This window comes from Fulvia fulva, chromosome 7 (assembly GCF_020509005.1).
Source record: "Fulvia fulva chromosome 7, complete sequence".
NCBI lineage: Eukaryota > Fungi > Ascomycota > Dothideomycetes > Mycosphaerellales > Mycosphaerellaceae > Fulvia > Fulvia fulva.
In genome coordinates, this window is record NC_063018.1 from 2,900,027 (window position 1) to 2,918,018 (window position 17,992).

General features: G+C 54.1%; 9 protein-coding genes across 9 annotated transcripts; 4 read left to right on the forward strand and 5 right to left on the reverse strand.

The window, feature by feature from the left end:
- Window positions 1–40: 40 nt before the first annotated feature.
- CLAFUR5_10388 (Malic acid transport protein) lies at window positions 41–1,846 on the reverse strand (the record flags this gene model as incomplete). The annotated part of the gene is made up of 4 exons (XM_047909536.1): window positions 41–1,010; window positions 1,063–1,384; window positions 1,438–1,474; window positions 1,532–1,846. 4 exons carry the CDS (start codon window positions 1,844–1,846, stop codon window positions 41–43), a joined length of 1,644 nt encoding a protein of 547 aa, XP_047764348.1.
- A 669-nt stretch (window positions 1,847–2,515) lies between these two features.
- Window positions 2,516–3,234, reverse strand: CLAFUR5_10389 (uncharacterized protein; the record flags this gene model as incomplete). Its single annotated transcript, XM_047909537.1, has 2 exons — window positions 2,516–2,784; window positions 2,835–3,234. The coding sequence occupies 2 exons, from the start codon at window positions 3,232–3,234 to the stop codon at window positions 2,516–2,518; spliced, it is 669 nt and encodes a 222-aa protein (XP_047764349.1).
- Window positions 3,235–3,659: 425 nt separating this feature from the next.
- Window positions 3,660–6,701, reverse strand: CLAFUR5_10390 (uncharacterized protein; the record flags this gene model as incomplete). The annotated part of the gene is made up of 1 exon (XM_047909538.1): window positions 3,660–6,701. One exon carries the CDS (start codon window positions 6,699–6,701, stop codon window positions 3,660–3,662), a length of 3,042 nt encoding a protein of 1,013 aa, XP_047764846.1.
- A 358-nt stretch (window positions 6,702–7,059) lies between these two features.
- Window positions 7,060–8,204, forward strand: CLAFUR5_10391 (PARP-type zinc finger-containing protein; the record flags this gene model as incomplete). Its single annotated transcript, XM_047909539.1, has 6 exons — window positions 7,060–7,081; window positions 7,143–7,214; window positions 7,281–7,344; window positions 7,394–7,550; window positions 7,601–7,684; window positions 7,731–8,204. The coding sequence occupies 6 exons, from the start codon at window positions 7,060–7,062 to the stop codon at window positions 8,202–8,204; spliced, it is 873 nt and encodes a 290-aa protein (XP_047764845.1).
- A 973-nt stretch (window positions 8,205–9,177) lies between these two features.
- CLAFUR5_10392 (uncharacterized protein) lies at window positions 9,178–9,598 on the forward strand (the record flags this gene model as incomplete). The annotated part of the gene is made up of 2 exons (XM_047909540.1): window positions 9,178–9,394; window positions 9,450–9,598. The coding sequence occupies 2 exons, from the start codon at window positions 9,178–9,180 to the stop codon at window positions 9,596–9,598; spliced, it is 366 nt and encodes a 121-aa protein (XP_047764844.1).
- Window positions 9,599–10,141: 543 nt separating this feature from the next.
- On the reverse strand, window positions 10,142–11,626 carry CLAFUR5_10393 (uncharacterized protein; the record flags this gene model as incomplete). The annotated part of the gene is made up of 1 exon (XM_047909541.1): window positions 10,142–11,626. The coding sequence occupies one exon, from the start codon at window positions 11,624–11,626 to the stop codon at window positions 10,142–10,144; it is 1,485 nt and encodes a 494-aa protein (XP_047764843.1).
- Window positions 11,627–12,391: 765 nt separating this feature from the next.
- On the reverse strand, window positions 12,392–12,888 carry CLAFUR5_10394 (uncharacterized protein; the record flags this gene model as incomplete). The annotated part of the gene is made up of 3 exons (XM_047909542.1): window positions 12,392–12,672; window positions 12,730–12,814; window positions 12,862–12,888. The coding sequence occupies 3 exons, from the start codon at window positions 12,886–12,888 to the stop codon at window positions 12,392–12,394; spliced, it is 393 nt and encodes a 130-aa protein (XP_047764842.1).
- A 911-nt stretch (window positions 12,889–13,799) lies between these two features.
- On the forward strand, window positions 13,800–14,894 carry CLAFUR5_10395 (Transcription initiation factor IIB; the record flags this gene model as incomplete). The annotated part of the gene is made up of 1 exon (XM_047909543.1): window positions 13,800–14,894. One exon carries the CDS (start codon window positions 13,800–13,802, stop codon window positions 14,892–14,894), a length of 1,095 nt encoding a protein of 364 aa, XP_047764841.1.
- A 1,280-nt stretch (window positions 14,895–16,174) lies between these two features.
- On the forward strand, window positions 16,175–17,653 carry CLAFUR5_10396 (Esterase; the record flags this gene model as incomplete). Its single annotated transcript, XM_047909544.1, has 1 exon — window positions 16,175–17,653. One exon carries the CDS (start codon window positions 16,175–16,177, stop codon window positions 17,651–17,653), a length of 1,479 nt encoding a protein of 492 aa, XP_047764840.1.
- Between the last annotated feature and the right edge of the window lie 339 nt (window positions 17,654–17,992).

Below are 17,992 nucleotides of genomic sequence, written 5' to 3' on the forward strand. Positions count from 1 at the left end.
CGTAGGAAAGACATGTGTCTTCGAGTCCGTTGTAAATAGTTCACACCATCTCATCCGGCCCAGTGATCTTATTACGCTCAGCCTCGAATGGATTCTCGACAGGCACAGTCATGTTCATCAGAGTATTATCTTGGCCCGACGCTTTCGCATTTGGTCTGCAAGGCTCCTCGATATTGTTGTCGATCGGTTGTGCCTGGTCTGCTCCAGTAAGGGTTGCACTTCTGAGGCGAATGGATATTGGTGATCCGGTACGGCCGTTGCAAGCACTGGGTCTCGCGGAATGTGTCTGCCAGCCTCCTTCGGCACGATCTTCTTGTCGCTGAGGCCACAGGATATCTTTCTCGATGACTGCCCGAACCATAAGGATGAAGACTGCAAACCAGACGACAATGACCAGACAAGTCATGACGCAACCCAAGATAGCGATAGGCTTGTTGTCTAGTGCCTCCGCGATGGCAAAGGTCGCTGTCGTCAGAGCTGTCTGAGGGAAGACGTAAGAATAGAACGTCATCGCGAATGTCATCCTGCCCTTTCTGACGCAGGAATAGTGAGCTCCAACGGAGATGATGAAGAACCAGAGTGCTAGACCCCACAGCCATAGACCAAACCAGATTGAGGCGATTTGAGAAACCTGTGCAGCAAGTTCGCCATTTCCTTTCAGCAGAAAGTCTTTCGTCACGACGCTCGGAAGGAGGAGGCCCATGGACACAACGCCGGAAATCGTGAAGCCAGAAGGACCCACACTCACGAACATGCCTGGCCGTAGATTCTCCTGGGGAAGCTTTTCAGTCATCAGTCGGTAGATAAATGCTGCATAGATCATGAGTGAGAGCAGAAAGCCAATGCCTTGGAACACGAATCCACCGAGGATCATAGTGAGCGCATCGGTTGGACGATTGACGAGGTGTTTGGCGAGAGTGCCCGCGTGCGGTCCTATCACCAGTAGAGGATAGCACGGGAAGATCCATATGGGGGTCATCTGAGCGACGGTGAACGTCTGAGTGGACCACCTGCACGACATCAGTATGTTCCTACAAATCATGACTCCAGCTCAATACGTACATGACCAAGTAGATACCTGCACTGAAGCATACTGCCAGTCCGCAGAATACCCAGAACAGAACGACCATCGTGCTGAGTAGCCATTCTCCAGTCGACGGCTGCGATACGCCATACTGGCTAACGTTGATGAGAATCGTTCCGATGCTGATCAGACTGGCTGGTATGAACAGGCTCTCCGTCGGGTGCAGAATGGAATGCATGAATGTGTGCGGGTAGTGATAGAACCGCAAAGAGATCATGGTAACGTTGAAGAGGAAGAGTACCATATTGAAGATGAAGAATATGCAACCAATGGCGTACAGGCCATGAAAGCGGTATGGGACTAGTATTGACTGAGCATGCTGGTGTGTCTTGACTTGGAGTTGTGTGACTTACCTTGATATAGCACGTTGGCAACGCCGCCTGTCGCCATCTGCAGCACTGATCAGCCACGTGATTTGGAGCTATCAAGTAGCCGTGGCGGCCTCACAGTCATTGTGAACCAAGTCCATGTGAAGTGTTTGATTCTTTCCTTGAAGTGAAGGTCCACGTGGAGGTGCTCCAGCGATATGTTGTGCCTCATGTTTTGAGCGCTCCAGTTCCGGTGCATTGAAGGCCGTGTAGGTCGAAGAGTTCCGGGAACGTCAGAAGAGCCTTTCTCACCATTGACTGATGGTGGTCGTGAAGTGAGATTGCCATTGGAGCTAGTGAGTCCATTTGGCAAGTGCCTCAAGCTTGCGTGGCGGTCGTGCTTGCCTCTGTCGGAGCGCTCCGCAGGCAAGTGCAGTCTATCCACTGCTGCCATTATTGATAATTGCACTGGTAGTTCTTCAGACGAGCTTGAGGCCAGATGATCGGACGGGAAATTTGATGCAAGATTGGATTATCTCTTCATCCTGGTCGATTGTGGTCGAGCAAGACTTGCAATGCCACGCGGTATTTTACGCGGATGAAGACCACCGACATAGCCGTGGAGAGCTGCAATTGAGCAGGTTCCGTCAACACAAGGTATGATGATACGTGAGGTGTGGGTGTACCGTGTGCCCGTTTGAAGGAAAAGAGCTCCTAGTGACGGAGAAGCTTCGTGGAACCGCACGTCGGCCCAATGAGGTGGAGGTGCCGGCAACGATGTGCCGATCTGGCAGGGGAGGCACGGAGTAATCGGCAGCGACGCCAACAACATTGAAATTGTCTTGTGAAGATGACATCGCCATCATTACGCCATGGCGAGTCCATGTGCCATGCTGCGGGCGACAAAACGTTTTCACCATCCCCTCACATGCGCAGAATCCGCGCTAGCCTCAATGTGGTAAGTCTTACAAGAAATGGAGAAAGCTTCTAGACTCTCCAGGCCACTGGCCTCATGTCGTCATCACAAATCTCTAGAGTCAGTCCTTCACTGCCATCTAAACATGCTGCAGTGTATAGACGATGACCGGTCGATCGTACCAGCCGATCAAGCCCCTCCCTCTCATCAAGTCTGCATACGAGGCTCTCTGACCATCCACACGCGCTTCGCCGCTTCCTCGTCATACTCATGCATCACACCAAAGAGCCTCATATCAGCCTTGATGACTTGCGCTTCTCTCAACCCGTGACGATGGTACAACGACAACCCAGCAGGTGTGGATTCCAGACCAAGCAGAACACCTCGCTGATCTGCCTCATTAGTCGCATAGTCGAGAAGCTTTGACCCGATCCCTTGTCGATGGTACTTCGGGTTGACGATCAGAAGATCGACCACTGTGAGCTCCGTCAATGCTGGTCAATCATGCCCGAGGCTTTGAACATACGTATGTATGGCTTCCCCGTGAATGAGTCGGCAAGCAGATGGAATGTGTTGATCTTAAAATACCGCTTCAGCTCCCAGTTGCCACCCGCTGGCCAGTTTGCTGGTGGCTGCTCATCTGTTGATGGCGGAGACCGAGCCGCATTCTTCGCTAGATCAAGGGCGAAAGTAACCTCAGAGACTCCCAAAATCTCGCCCATTGTATCATCGACAGCTTTGATGAAACGCGTATCAGGCTCATGAAAGCTTTTGGTCTTCCCCGCTTCGTAGTATGCGTACAAGTCGTCGGTATATCCATTTGGCCATAGCATAGATATCCTTGGATGCGATCTGAAAGCCTCAAGCTCGACTCGAACATAGGTTGGTATGTCTGCCCCAGCTAAAGGCATGATTTGGACGACCATTGTGTCAATGCGTGCGAAAGTGTCAAGACAGCTTCAAACAGACGGCACTCTGTTCGCGATGCGTTTCGAATGTTATGCGACGCATTGTTGTCGGAGTCATCGACCGCTGCCGAGCAATGCAATTCATTGCGATGTTCCCGAAACTCCTTCTGTTCTGAGTCACCGAGCCGACGTGCCAGCCATTGACCCCACATGGATCTGCTGACAGGCAAATCAGCAGCGATTTACCAAGTAACGCTGCCAAGGCTGTGAGGTGATATTAGGGCACTCGCCGTGTAGGCAAAGTACACCAATACAGCCTGACAATGTGCCATAGGCGGATATCAGTCAGGACCCGCGCCATGGAAAGTGATTCGATGCTGAAGCGTACGGATGACTTGTTGCTAAGCTGCGGGCTGACCAGGTTTGTTTGCATCTGATCCCTTTCAATGGCCATCGACCTCAGAGGAATGGGGTATTTGGTTTTCCTCTTCAAATTCCGCGACGATATCGCGCTTGGCATCGTGCACGATTTCAGACAAGTGAGCTCGAAGGTCGTGCATCTCATGGGCAGCCAAAAAGCCATCTATCTGCTCGAGGACACTGATGTCAACGTATGGTAACTCTGCCAAGCGCCGAATGCCCCAAGCGACCATGCTTTTAGAGGTAAGGACAGCGCCATCGTCATCATCACCAGCGGCAGTAATGGCAGAATGTCCCGCGGAATGAGCATTATCTTGCTGCTTGGAACCAACCTCCGTCAGGGCCTTCCAGAGAATGATCAGGATCGTCTCGCTGTTAGGAATTAGGCCCCCATACACGACAAGCTCTTGCTCATCTATAGCTCCTTCATGAACACGAACTGCTATTCTGTTGCGCTCGATACTATCAAGTGGATCTGGACGGCCTCCAGGCACTCTTGCAAGATGGCCTCGCGTTCGCGACATCCGGGCTGCAGAATCGGTGACACTACGAGCGGAGCGCGGCCAGAACACCTCTAGCAGACGCCGGCCCGCGGCACTGCCATGCACATCTACAACGCCGCTGAGCACGATATTGAAATCCGTCTTATTCAGCGAGAACCAATCATAGCGTCGTTTGGTCGGCGACATGATCTCCAGGCAGATTTCTGCCAACGGTTCTCGGACGGCGGCAAGCACAACAAGCAGATTTCTGACGTTAAGTGCATGTGCGTCCGTCATGCGTTTATGGCTGAGATAACGCCCTGAGCACATGTCACAAAACACCCTTTTGACTGCTTCGAATTCACGTGCGGCGCCAATGTCGCCGGTAGCAAGCATGGCCAGTTCCTTCAGCATCACGCGCGCCACACGCGCAAGGTTGGTCATGTTCCAGCTCTTGCGACGCTCGTATAGAAGTTTTAAGATCTTGATTGCTGCGTCCCAATGCTTCGCCTCGATTTGAGTATCAAATATAGCCCGTAGCGACTCTGGACGCAAGTTTCGATCCTTGAATTTGGCGAGAAGACCTTTGTCATTGGACTCCACTGCGTAGCGAATCACTGCTGGTTCAAGGAAGGGGTCATGATACATCTCTGATCTGATCAAGGGACCGTCAACGTCTTCATTGTGAAGTAGCCATCGACCGAGATGCCAATCCTCGGCCTTCGTGACGAGATCGAGAAAGGATCCCAAGATACTGGTCGGGATTTGAACATCGAATGCTGGGTACTCGATTCCCGGGAGGTTGCTCGTAAACAGATCATCTTCGGAGAGGGGCCTCAGCGGCTGTCCCTGCCCGATGAAGCTTTCAAGCGATGTCCTCTTGTCACGGTCCGCCCGGTTTTGAATGCGCGAGAATGCTGCCACGGCTGCTTCATAATTACCGCTAGCGATCTGCCCATATAGAACCCTGTGCAAAATCCCTTGCATGGCCATACCACCGTCCAGAACATACGAAGGAAGGTCCTGGGTATTCTTCCGCTCAAGGCCCTGATCGAGTCCAGGCGAAAGTGATACTAGCATGTCCGATACCATGGCATTGGCCTCAAACTTCACACCTTGCGCATCCAGCGAACGCAGAATCAGTGCATCCCATGAGCCCGTGCTGATAGAAAGCTGAGACTTTGATCTTGTGAGTAAACTTTTGAGCCTGCGCAACAGTTTGTGGGTGCTTGCAATGGTCAACTCTGGATCAGTTTGCCCAGTGTGCACAGTGCAAGCGACTGCATCGACGTATGCATTTACAACTTCTGCACTGACAGTTCGCTCGACTTGAAGTTGTTCTCCTTGAGGTGCGTCCATGCTCGAGGATGCTCTTGTCTTGAAAGCATACTCCCAGGACTCATCGAAGCGATTACCAGAATGTATGGAACGAGCGTACTCTCGCCACGAGACTGCTGTCCAGCTAGAATCATACGAGATCATGTTTAGGATCTCAGCGCCTTGATCTGCCCAGCCTCCATGAAGACATGACCATAATATGAGCTCCATCCAGACTTCGATGCGTAGACCTGCAACGCGCACCCGATAGACAGAGCCAGGCACTTCGGGTCGAAGGCCGAGATATCGCGCGTCGTTTGCCTTGGCCTCCTCGACCACGAGTTTCTCGTGGGCGCGCCATGCAGCATCCGACAATGATGTGAGGATGCGGGACGAGAGAAGTGACAGTAATGGTGGCTGCTGCACAGCAGAGGGATCTGGATGTGGTTCGGAGTGGTAGATGGATACCGGCATGACCTCTTTGTGATGAAGGTATGCAATGATCTCCAGGACTTCTGCCCTGATATCGCCGCCAGCGCATACTTTGGTCATGGCACCGAGCGTACGCCATATTTGGCCCAATGCGTTGTGTTGCATTTTCTCCAGGGATGCGAAGTCCGCTGTGCGACCAGCTGTAAGCTCATCGAGCGAGGCCTTTGCTACACGTGCAGACGATGCGTCATTTAGTGGAAAGTCCAGTGCCAGAGCTTCGGCTCTCCCACCCACGCGCCCATCAGTGGCAGCTTCCAAAGAGCGACCTATATTCCACATTGCGTTGGCGGCTGCAAAGCCCGAATCCTCTTCGTGTCGCACAGCGAACTTCTCGACCAATCGTTTGATCAGCCAGACGACTGCACTCCATCGTCCCTTTTCCATCCCTAGGTGAAACAAAAGGTCGAATGGTTCATCTTTAGGTTCGGAGGGGTACTGCGCTGCCAGCAGGATTTCCGCAGCATCGATAGCGCTCAAGGAGGGCGGCGTTGTGCTCCATTCGCGGAGGTGCGGCGGCAATGCTCCATCGAGCAGAGCGGCCCACTCTTCCAGACGACGTTCAGGTGCTTTGATCCTGCTGAAAATGGCATACTGTGAAAGGGTTGTGGTATTCCTGTTTGGCCTGACTTGGTCTGGGGCATCTCGATGGCGGTCATTCGCGGTGGCTTGCTGGTATGGTCGAAGGTGTTGTAGCGGGCACAACACCTGCCTAACACATCGCCCACGCGTGTTGAATGCGACTGTAGGCGCTCTCAGACCGTTCCATCTTCTCATTTGCGCAAGCGCATCGTTGTGTTGTGATGAGAGGAAGAAGAGTGTCGGAGGCGAAAAAGTCCAGGGACATGACGTTCGAGAATCGCGCGCTGGTCCAAGCGGGAGTCGGCTGCCTGGCCTGCCTGAGACAACAATTGTGCTGAAGGAAACCAACAACTTCCGCCAACACTTCAACCACCATACAACATCCATCGTTTCCTTCACCGCACGACATCACCAGGAACGCGATAGCGTATCTCAAACCACCCACAAGCCCTTGGCGGCTACCAGTGCAGGACTCTGTTTACCCGGTTGACAACGCGTCTGAACGCGCCGTAAACTCGATTCCCAGCGTCAGACAGCACCTGCAGCTGCCGCAATGTCGGGCAATTATCGCGTTGGTCAGTCTCGAGATCGGAAAACAACTCACACTGGTAAACTCCAATCACTGACCATCATCAGAGATCGCCAAGCAAGGCCGCGCAGGATGTACCGCCACCGACTGCAAGAAGGAAAATGTCAAGATCGGCAAGGGTAAATCATCCTCTGATGGGAACTACATGTACATTCCGTAGCCGCGGGCTGACACTGTGCGATCAGGCGAGATCAGGGTAGGCGTCACAGTCGTGTTCCAGGAGCACACCAGCTGGAAGTGGCGGCATTGGTAAGTTACCTCCCAATGCCCGCACCTACCCTCGCTGACGTGACTACAGGGGCTGTGTCACGCCCACCATGCTGCACAATTGGAAGGAGAAGACCGAGGGCGACGAGGATTTAATTGATGGACTTGAAGAGATTCCCGAGGAAATCCAGGAAAAGGTCAAGCGGGCTCTGGAACACGAGCATGTTGACGACGATGACTGGAAGGGCGTGAGTTGTTCTGCACAGTATCACCTCAATGTCTTGCTAATATTTGCCAGGATGCCGAGATGAATCGCTACAACCCGGACAAGCCGATGCAGGGCATGTTCGTGAAGCAGTTAGCGAAGAAGAAGAAGTCAGATGTAAGTCAATTACGTCTCGCAATCGCGGCGCTGCTAACAGGAACAGGACGATGAGGACGAGGACGACACTACTACCAAGAAGCCAGCTCCGAAAAAGCGCGCTCGCAAGGCTGCCAACGAGGAAAATGATGAGGATGAGGCACCCCCACCCAAGAAAGCTCGCGGCAAGAAGGTCAAGGCTGAAGACGAAGAGGCGGCAGAAGCACCGCCAGCGAAGAAGCCCAGAGCACGCAAATCCAAGGCCGAAGACCCAGTCGACGAGGAAGCTGAGCCGGCTCCGGCTAAGAAGAAAGGCAGGAAGCCGAAGGACAGCCAACCCGACGAAGCAGGCGAAGAGGCCGAAGCTCACACGGCTGAGAAGCCGAAGGCCGCTCCCAAGAAGGGTCGTGGCAAGAAAGCAGCAGCACCTCCTGCTGATGTCGCGGACGATCTTGACGATGTGCCGGAGAAGCCCGCAGCGAAGCCAAAGCGCAAGGGTAGATCCACCAAGGCTACTGCCGTCGCGGAGGACGACGAGTAGCTTTCCCATACCGACACCACCGGCGAACACGGTCTGCGTACCTGCGCAAGTCGTCCCCACGTGCATTTTGGCGTTGGGCACACCAAGAACGTGCAAATACCATTCGTCCGGCACGACGACTGTACTACAGGGCAACCTACCACCCTCCTGATCAGCATTGTACTTTTGATAGCTCGATACCCGGCGACGTTGCGCCTGCGACGATGTGCACTGTAATGAATAGATAGAGTCAGGCGATGCTCCAGTCTCGCTCATCGTTCATGACCACCACTAATATACGGCGCGATCTCACACGACACCACAACGTCACACACTCGAACACTCGTACACACAAACAAAGCGTGCCGACCAATCGTCTTCGGTAGTGCCCGCATAAAGTTCAGATCTTAGATTGGCTTTGCAGGGATTCAATGCAAGATGAAACCTTCTGTTCCTGCGCTAGCCTTTCTGCACACATCATTGACGTTCTGTTTCCTGACCAACCACTGATAACCATCAGCACATTGATTGATGCCTTGTTACCTCATAACGACGTTCTTCACAACGACAGACACTCGGGGGCAACGACAGGAGGCTGGAAGATCGTCTTGTCCGCGAAACAGACCCGATCGTGTCCACGAGTCGACATGGCGACTGACTTTGCTGGACTAGCTCTTAGATATATGCAACGGACCGCATGGCGACCAGACCATTGTTTCCTGCTGGTGCTGTTGACATCAGCATGACCACCTCACTCCTAAACAGAGCGACATAGCATACTGAACTATTGACGCGAAGGCGCAAGTGACGTCTGTCACGATCATGGTCGATAATCACCTCATCTAGTCGACGGCTTGTCGATGAGAGTCACAGCAGTGGTATAAGTGCTCAAGGCATCTCTTCTGTATCTTCTATCATCAAGCCTCATCTCCACGAAGACATTACAGACTACACTCCACATTTCAGTCTCAATACCCACCCGAACACCATCAACATGTCCAGCGTTTCCAATGACACTCGCGCCGCCGAGGACAACTACGAGGCACAGAACGACCAGACCGGCGGTGATGTTCCAGCAGGCGATGCTGGCGACAATGACTACACCAGTCGTACTGGTCAGAACCAATATGGCATTCCAGTCCAGAGCGACAGTGCTACCGTAGAGGATCCAATCGACGACCCAAAGGTCGCAAACTCTGAGGAGCAGCTTCGTATGTGGATACCACAAGACCACACGCATACGACACTTACTAATGGTTATTGCAGAGCGTGACGATCGCGACGCTATCGACGAGTCCAACATCGTGGACGGCCGCACACGTGGTGCTGCGAAGTCGAGTGGCACATACACCGAGCCCGGTGATGAGGAGGGACTTCCAGGTGCCAACGATGGTACTTCTTCCGGCGCGCAGTAGTGGCTGTGGAGAATGATGTATACCTAGTTATGAGTTCATGATATCCATCCAATATGATCCGACAACGACAAATGACGCGACTTCGCGTGGCCCACATGATCGTCACATATCCCAATCACCACCTTCGCCCTCTGTCACGTCGAGCATGATCGTCAAGAGTATTACTGTGGCTTTCAACCCCTTGTTCATTGCAGAAATGGCAGCCGTCGTGTTGCGTGGCCTAGTTCAATTGACTTAGATGTCTTTAGCAAAGCTCTGGCGAATGGTTTCATCATTTTGAGGTACGAAAGAGTCAACCAATCATTCTCAGTGTAGCAATGAGAAGATGTCAATACCCGATATGGAGTCGATTAGACCACACCATGAACACCCCGACCACTGGCTGTACTCACACTCGCACGGAGTTGACAGACAAGAACTTCATGTATGAGTACCAGAACTACAAAGCGCACCACAGTTTAAGTCGAGATGCAACGAACAACAAGCGCTCTCGGTCCTGTGTCACCACTCATCACGGCAGTACTTGCGCTGCCACCCATAGGCTTATGGTCCAGTTGTGATCTGGCCCTCGCCATTGTCATCAACGAACAGTCCCTCCACTAGTTCATTGAGCTTTGCCATCTCGTCGTCTGCTGAATCCCGCGGTCCGATGGAGCCCTCCACCTGCAGATGGAAGTTCTGGAAGACTTCACCGAACACCTTGGCTACATTCTCCATGACCCACTTCTTTGCGTCAAGTTCAGATCCCACCTTGCCCTCGGCGACGTCTTCAAGCATGGAGACGATCTCGTTCGTAACGTGGGGTCTCAGATGCTCCCGCTCCGGGCTCTTGTCAATAGAATTGATCTCTGCGAGGACTTGGTCGGCGAAGTCGGAGGGCGACAGTGATTTGTAGAGGACGAGGATATTGAGAGTGGTGAAGACCTTCTGCTTCAATTCCGAATCTGGCAGCTCTTGATCTAGGGTGGTGAGGAAGGCCTGGAGGTTGGACATCTTATTACCATCAGCATGGAGCGCGATGGGAGGGCCATCGCCAAGAAGAAGGAGGATCTTGGGTAGAGAAGTCTCAATCGCTGCGGTGAGCTTGGGGTTGATGCGCTCCAGAGCGTGCATCTTCTCACCGAACTTCTTCTCGATGAGTGGGCAGATGCCATCGCCAGAGAACTTCGTATCGGCTCCGTGAACTTTAGCAGAGAGGATTTTGGTCAAGCATTCCGTCACGACTGGACACATCTCTGCGTCTTCGGAGTCGTTGTACTCGGGCTTCTGATGGCTGATAGTGGTGTATAGTAGGGCGGGGACGCAGTGAGTTGTGTACCACTTCATCTGAGGGTCAATAGCCTTGGGGAAGGGAACGTCGAGGATGGTTGGAAGTTTCTGGTTCTCGCTCGTCGAGGTCGTGAGTTCCTCAAGGAGGGGAACGCCCTCGCGTAGGAGAGCGCCGGCATCATTGATGTGCTGATCCGCAGCGAGCGTGAAGTCGGGGACAACGTCCCGCTTCGAGCCATGAGAGAAGAGGCCATGAGTGTTGCTGATGCGTTCGGCTTCGTAAAGACGGGCGCCGTCTCTTTTATAATATTGGAGCCAGGTGCCCGCTGTCGAGGGTCCGTAGTACGAGGTAGCGACTGCTACGCTGGCAAGAGCGCCAAGCGCTGCGCAGCATGCGACGATCTTCCAGTTCGTCTTTGCCTTGCGGAGGCGGGGCGGAAGGGCCTGCTGTCGTCGGGTGAAGCTTGAGATCCGGGCTGCCTGCGGAGGGACGTACGTTGGTCGAGGACTTGCTAGGCGGGCCGCGTGTGGGCGAGGTGGAAGACTTTGCTGGGCGCTGGCATGTCCAGCTGCCTTCTCTGAAGGTGCCATCGTGCCATCGTTGTTGTAAGCTGGTAGGGGCTGGTCGACGGTGTCGGGACTTTTGTAAGTGCCGAGCTCGATGTCCAGGTCGTCGAGATCGTTCATGGCGTGACGCTGGTGGTATGGGACGGCCGGATTCTGAGCGTTGTGCCACATGTTGGATGGCATGAGGACCATCTTGTCGGTGAGCTTGGTGAAGTCTTGTGGTATGTCACGGAGTTGAGAGTCTTCTTTTCTCGAAGTCCACGATATGTTGTCTTGGTACAGAATCGAAAGGACTGCGGGAGAGGCACTGGGTTGATATAGGAAATCTGTGCTCAAAGCTGGTAAGCAAGATGAGGATAGCAAATTTTCAAATCATGGACGTTGAAACATCCAACCTGTCAGAATATTGTCAAGTCAGCAGCACCGAGGACGAGCTGATACTCGTTGGTCATATGCAGTGCATGACTAGGGCGAAGATTTCTGAATGAATGTGTGTATTAGTAGCTGGTGGGTCAATGTAATGCTGGGGCGCATGCAAGCGTTCTTGAGCTCGCCAGCAAAGTAAAAGGCATGCCTCTCTTGCTCTAAGTCTCTGAATATAGATCAGCTTGAGGAGTAATCAGAATCAGACACTCGTTAGCCTGAGGCAAGAGTGCTGAGTGGCAGCATAGTCGTGCCGTGCATTGGTTGCCACCGGCTCTTGTCACGTGACTTGTCAAAAAAATCGCGCTGCTACCACCAGCAGACCTCAAGAGACCATTTAGCAGCATGTAGACGATAGCTCCGATATTTGAGGCTCGCAAACCTCAACGCGATGCAGGTGGATGTCTCCTCACGCCTACCTTGTTGACTACTGGCGCATGTTGGCCCACAGGAAAGTGTGATGATGTATCCCTCAAACCGCTGGTGTTGGCATTGCATTGTCTTTATATTACACTGCTCTTGCATGCTCCCACTCTAGTGGCTCGCGCCTGCTGGGTTCGATGGCTCCTCCTCCTCGAAGATGGTCTCATCAAACCAGTCCTGGACGGGCGCGGAAGAGCCTGTGGCGCCGCCCTCAACTTCTGGTGTCTGCTGCTCGTAGGCGGAAAGGTCGTTCTGGAGGTCGGCCTCTTCGGGGGATTGTGGTGCCTTTGGTACGGCAAACTTCTGGACCTGACCCTCGGCATCGTTGGCCTTGAGGGGCTGTGGCTTGTAGGCCTTGAGTTCCTTGAGGTACATATCTTGGACAAGGTCGGCTGTATCAACTCGTTAGAGCCATATCGCGTAACTGACATGTCTGATCGCGTTCGTACCCTGTCTCACGGCGGTGGGAGTGATGAAGGTGCGGCGCATGGTGACGGCATTCTGCCTGAGGACGGCTCTTGCGAGCGTTTGGCGCTGCCAATGTCAGTTTGAGCGCGTCGAGCATGTGCAGTGCTACCCACCGAAGCCCTGATTGACTGTCCGAGCATGATTGTGGCGAGTGTGGAGTGACTATCGCAAACAACAAGCAATCGTGAAGCTCTTCGTCGTCGGCGGAAGAAGTCGCAGACTCGCAGGGAGGTTCCGCGCTAAGCGGAAGTAGTTCTATCCGAGGGCGAGGCCGCTGGTTTCAAGGTTACTCAGCCTCCTCTTCAGACTCTTCACTGCTGCTCATTCTCACACCCACCTCCACCCTCCACCCTCTCGACATCCGCACCGCGTGTTACTTAATACCGCCCGTCACCCGCCAAATCCAACCAGACATCACCGAAAAGTTGCTGGCAACTGATCTTAGCGACCGACGAGCGAATTCTACGGCCCATCTTCTGCGAGACCGCGACGACATCAGCCGCCGCACCCTCAAAGACGGTTCCCTTCACTGGTAGAACGGCCGGACACACAGCGCATCACCCTCACCCTCACCCGATCTCTCACGCACACGCACACGCACACACCTCTCACGCTCTCCCCGAGTCGATCACCGCCACAGACACATCCAAGTGCCGCAGCCGGTCACATCCTCTGGAGTGTGAGGGTGAGTCGTGAAAACTTCACTCCCTTAGCTTAGACAAGACACGCGCCTTTGTGCGCTGCAAACAAAGCCACCGCACAATCACCCACGAGACACTCGCAAACTATTCACCTCTCCTACTTCTACTCCGCTGGTGAGTCGCTAACACGCGTTCTGGTCACTTAGTTGCGATCTGCTCACGTGCGTGCGACTTCTTCACCACTCACCTTCGGCAACACCGCCACCACGTATTCTCCACTCTTCATCCGTTCTTTCGCAAAGAACCACAAACTCCAGAAGAGTTCCAAAGGCATCAAGAAGCGCCAGACACAACGGTTTGAGCTCACAATCAAGAAACCCGTCTGTCCACCGCGCAAGCCACTGGCGCAAATGGCACAAGTCCTGTCGCCGGGCGCTGTTCCCGAACCAGTCCGCCAACTGCCCAAGGAAGAAGAGTGGCGCGAGAATCTGAGCGTGAGGCTCACCTGCAAGGACTGTCGCACAGATCCCCCCGAGCTGTACGAAGACCATGCGAGTGGTGACCTGATCTGCGCCGAGTGCGGCCTCGTCCTGCAAGAGCGCGGCATCGACACCAGCTCCGAGTGGCGCACATTCTCGAACGACGATCAAGGTAACGACGATCCGAGTCGTGTTGGTGACGGCCCAAATGCCCTACTCAACGGCGCCCAGCTGAACACCTCCATCGCCTTTGGTGATGGCGGCATGCGCAGCAAGGAACTCCACCGGGCCCAAAACAAGGCGAACCTCGACAAGGGCAACAAGTCACTCCTCGTGGCTTACAAGCAGATCGGAGCTCTGTGCGACGGCTGGGAGCTGCCTAACAGTGTCTCCGACACCGCCAAGCATCTGTACAAGGACGCCGATGAGAGTCGAGTCTTCAAAGGCAAGAGCCAGGAGGCACTCATCGCCGGATGTGTCTTCCTCGCCTGTCGCCGCAACAACGTCCCACGTTCTTTCCGCGAAGTCATGGAGTTGACCAAGGTGAGCAAGAAGGAGATTGGCCGTACCTTTAAGATGTTGGAGACCTACCTCATGAGTAAGGAGAAGGAGCGACAGGCGAACGGTGGCAACACCGGCATGCTTCCTGGTGGGACTGTCGTCTTCAACGAAGGCTACAAGGGCTCTACCACGTCTGATCCTTCCGAGATGTGTGCTCGCTGGTGCAGTCAGCTCAACATGAGCCAGCATGCTTCCAACGTCGCCATCGAGATTGCCAGCAACATGACCAAGTCTGGTGCTCTTGCTGGTCGCTCACCTCTCTCCGCCGCGGCCGCTTGCATCTACATGGCTGGCCATCTCATGGATGAGATCAAGAGCGCCAAAGAGGTGCAGAGTGTTGCAAAGGTCAGCGACAGCACCATCCGCCATGCCTACAAGCTGCTCTGGACCGACCGTGCCAAGCTCATCACTGATGACATTGTGGCACGTGGTGCAAACACATCGAAGCTGCCTAAGCCAGCTTAGAAAGGTGTCGAAGGCTTTCCTTTCGTGCCGAGTGGACTGCATCCCGACCTCTTGCTTCTGTACTGGAGGGAGAAGCGTTGCGCATGCGGCCGACTTTTCTCTGCGACATCTCACGGGCGCGACTCCATTCCCTTCACATTTTGCGATTGCGGTCGACGATTCGCGGAAGGGGGCCGAGACCGATGCTAAATGACTCTGCCCTGACCACCATCTTTTGGTACGAGGGTGATACCTCATGCATCAAAATACCTTTCGGCATGCCATCAGCGCATCGGTCTCACGACCTACCGCCAGCATGGCTCTACTATTGAAATTTTACGCAACGCTCTTTCGGGCGATCAGACTGGAATAGCGAAAGCGAATCGAGGCGATTTGCAATTTCGAAAATGTTACATGCTACAAAAACAGAATGGAATGCTCCAAGTGAGCCCAAAATGGGTGGAATTGGGGACGACCAGGTGGTCTGCGTGGGTTTCTGCTTTCGCGTACACTCACGTGCCACTCATTGAGCACGCTGAGACGATACCCCAAAAAGATGTTGATGCACCATGGTCTCGGCCACCAAGCATATGTAATGTGATAAGACGACGGTAATGAAAGCGTCTGCTTGTATACCTATCTGCTTCACCTTTGCATCTTCCACTTTCGTTCTTGCCACGCAGTCCGCGGTGTTGGTGCATGCCATCTACCGCCGTACACCAGCACGTCAAACATGACTTCCGCAGACCAGGCACATAGCTTCCCAGTGCTGTCTCACATGTCGCTGAGAGAGCACGTCACGTGAGGTATGCAATTCCCTCTTCGAGTGTAATTGTCCTGTCTGCCGACGTATCTCCTGTTGTTCTTCCATAGTTCCTCCTCCGCAATCATCCACCTTACCGCGCCATGAAGTGACATCTACTCCATCAAGATCTGGCATCCAACACGTGGAAAGCATGCGATTTCCACATCAGGTGGCAAACAAAGCACTCTGCATGTGCCGAGGCTGACCAGGACCAAGGTGGTGACGTCGGTTATGCGTCGCGCGGACGTGCGAGGTCCCGTTCGTGGTGTGTGTGTGTGGTTGGTGGTCCATCTGACCATTTTCACATGTCGAACGAGGCGTGTGATGGACCTGTAGTTTCCGTGAGGAGTAAGTCTTTGGCTTGGTGGCTCTTTCTTCACATTATACGACGTTGGACTTGGTTGACAGCAGGAGCGATATTCAACATTGAGAACAGAAGCGACAGTCTCACAGGTCCGCACCGCTCGCCGACTCACAGACTCGCCTACTGCCCATCATGGAGGCAGGTTGGCCATTAATAAAGTTCCTCTTCCCTCAGGTCCCGTCTATGAGCTGGGCAGCGACACAGAATGCCTTGGGATTGACAGACACGTCGAAGTTCTGGGACACTCGGACAGCGGTCACCGTCCATGTCTTGCGATCACTCATGAGCAGCGAGGGGAAGAAGGAGATTCCGTCGATATCGAAGATTCAGAAAGGCACACTACGAGATCCAGGCGTTAAGGGAAAGACATGGGTCGCCACGGCCACGATTGCGAAGCCGCCGCAAGAGGAGGGTGATTTGAGGGAGGCGATATTCGCGGCCGTCGATGCGATGAAGAAGGAGGAGGTCACGTATACCAAGCCGGAGTGTGAGGATATCGAGGTGGAGTGGACGGGGCATAAGCCCAATGCTGCCAACGGGGAGCCTTTGCCGGATATCAGTGAGGAGGAGAAGTACAAGCGTATGATGGCTGAGCCGACCAGGACGAGCGAGACGACGATGCTCTACTTCCACGGTGGAGCATACTACCTTTGCGACCCTCGAACACATCGCGCACTCACCAGCCGTCTGGCGAAAGAGAGCAACGGCCGCGTCTGCTCAGTCCGCTACCGCCTCGCACCACAAACAGCATTCCCCGGCCAACTCATCGACGCCCTCATGGTCTACCTCTCCCTCCTCTATCCTCCACCCGGCAGCATGCACGCCGCAGTCCCCGCCGAACACATCGTCCTAGGTGGCGACAGCGCAGGCGGAAACCTCTCCTTCGGCCTCCTCCAACTGCTCCTCCAAATGCAACGCTCAGCCTCCGGCGCAGTCCCCGTCGTGAGATTCCGCGGCCGCGACGTCCACGTCCCTCTCCCCGCCGGCGTCTCCGCCAACTCCGGCTGGTTCGACATCTCCCGCGCCATGCCCTCCCTCGAACACAACGCAAAATACGACTACCTCCCTCCCGCCACGCATGATGACGCAGTCTCCCGCTTCCCTAAAGACTCCATCTGGCCCACCACCCCTCCGCGAGGAGACCTCTTCTGCGACCTCTCCCTCCTAGACCACCCCCTCGCCTCCCTAGTCCTCGCCGAATCCTGGGAGAACTCCCCACCACTATGGATGTGCACTGGCTACGAAATGCTCGCAGACGAAGACTGCCTCGTCGCGAGCCGCGCCGCGCAGCAGGGCGTGAAAGTACAATTCGAGCAGTACGAGGCTATGCCACATTGCTTCGCCATGTTGATCCCGCATTTAGAGTCGAGCAATGCGTGTGTGAGGAATTGGGGCGACTGGGCGAGGCGGTGTGTGGAGACGCCGGGGCAGATGGGGACGAGTGGGAGGCTGGTGCATGCGAGGCCGGGGAAGGAGGATCAGAGGGTCGATGTGGAGAGGATGCCGAGTGTTAATTATGATGAGGCTTGGGGGCTGGTGAAGGCGGCGAAGTTGAAGAGGTTGGTCGGGTGGGAGAAGGAGGGGAAGGGGATGCCGAAGGCTGCATTGTGAGAATTTTCTGAGGTCGGACGCGGTGCGATAGATACTGTACCAGACTTTGATTTCATGTTGGATGTTTCAGACTTGAGCTCTTACTTCCCTATGAATTGCCCTCGATCTCAGTCCTAGATCTCTGACTGCATCCACAACCAACGTTCATCATCGCCACACAAAGTGAACCTAGGTTTGCTCACTCGACATCGGTGCTTTACGCTTGTATGTACTGTGTTGCTATACACTTTGCACACTCTTCACACCCCACAGAATGCCAACTCCATGCTATGCCGAACAGTACGCTCACAACAGCCTCCCACCATCTTATGTACATGCCTCAACATCAAGTCTAACACG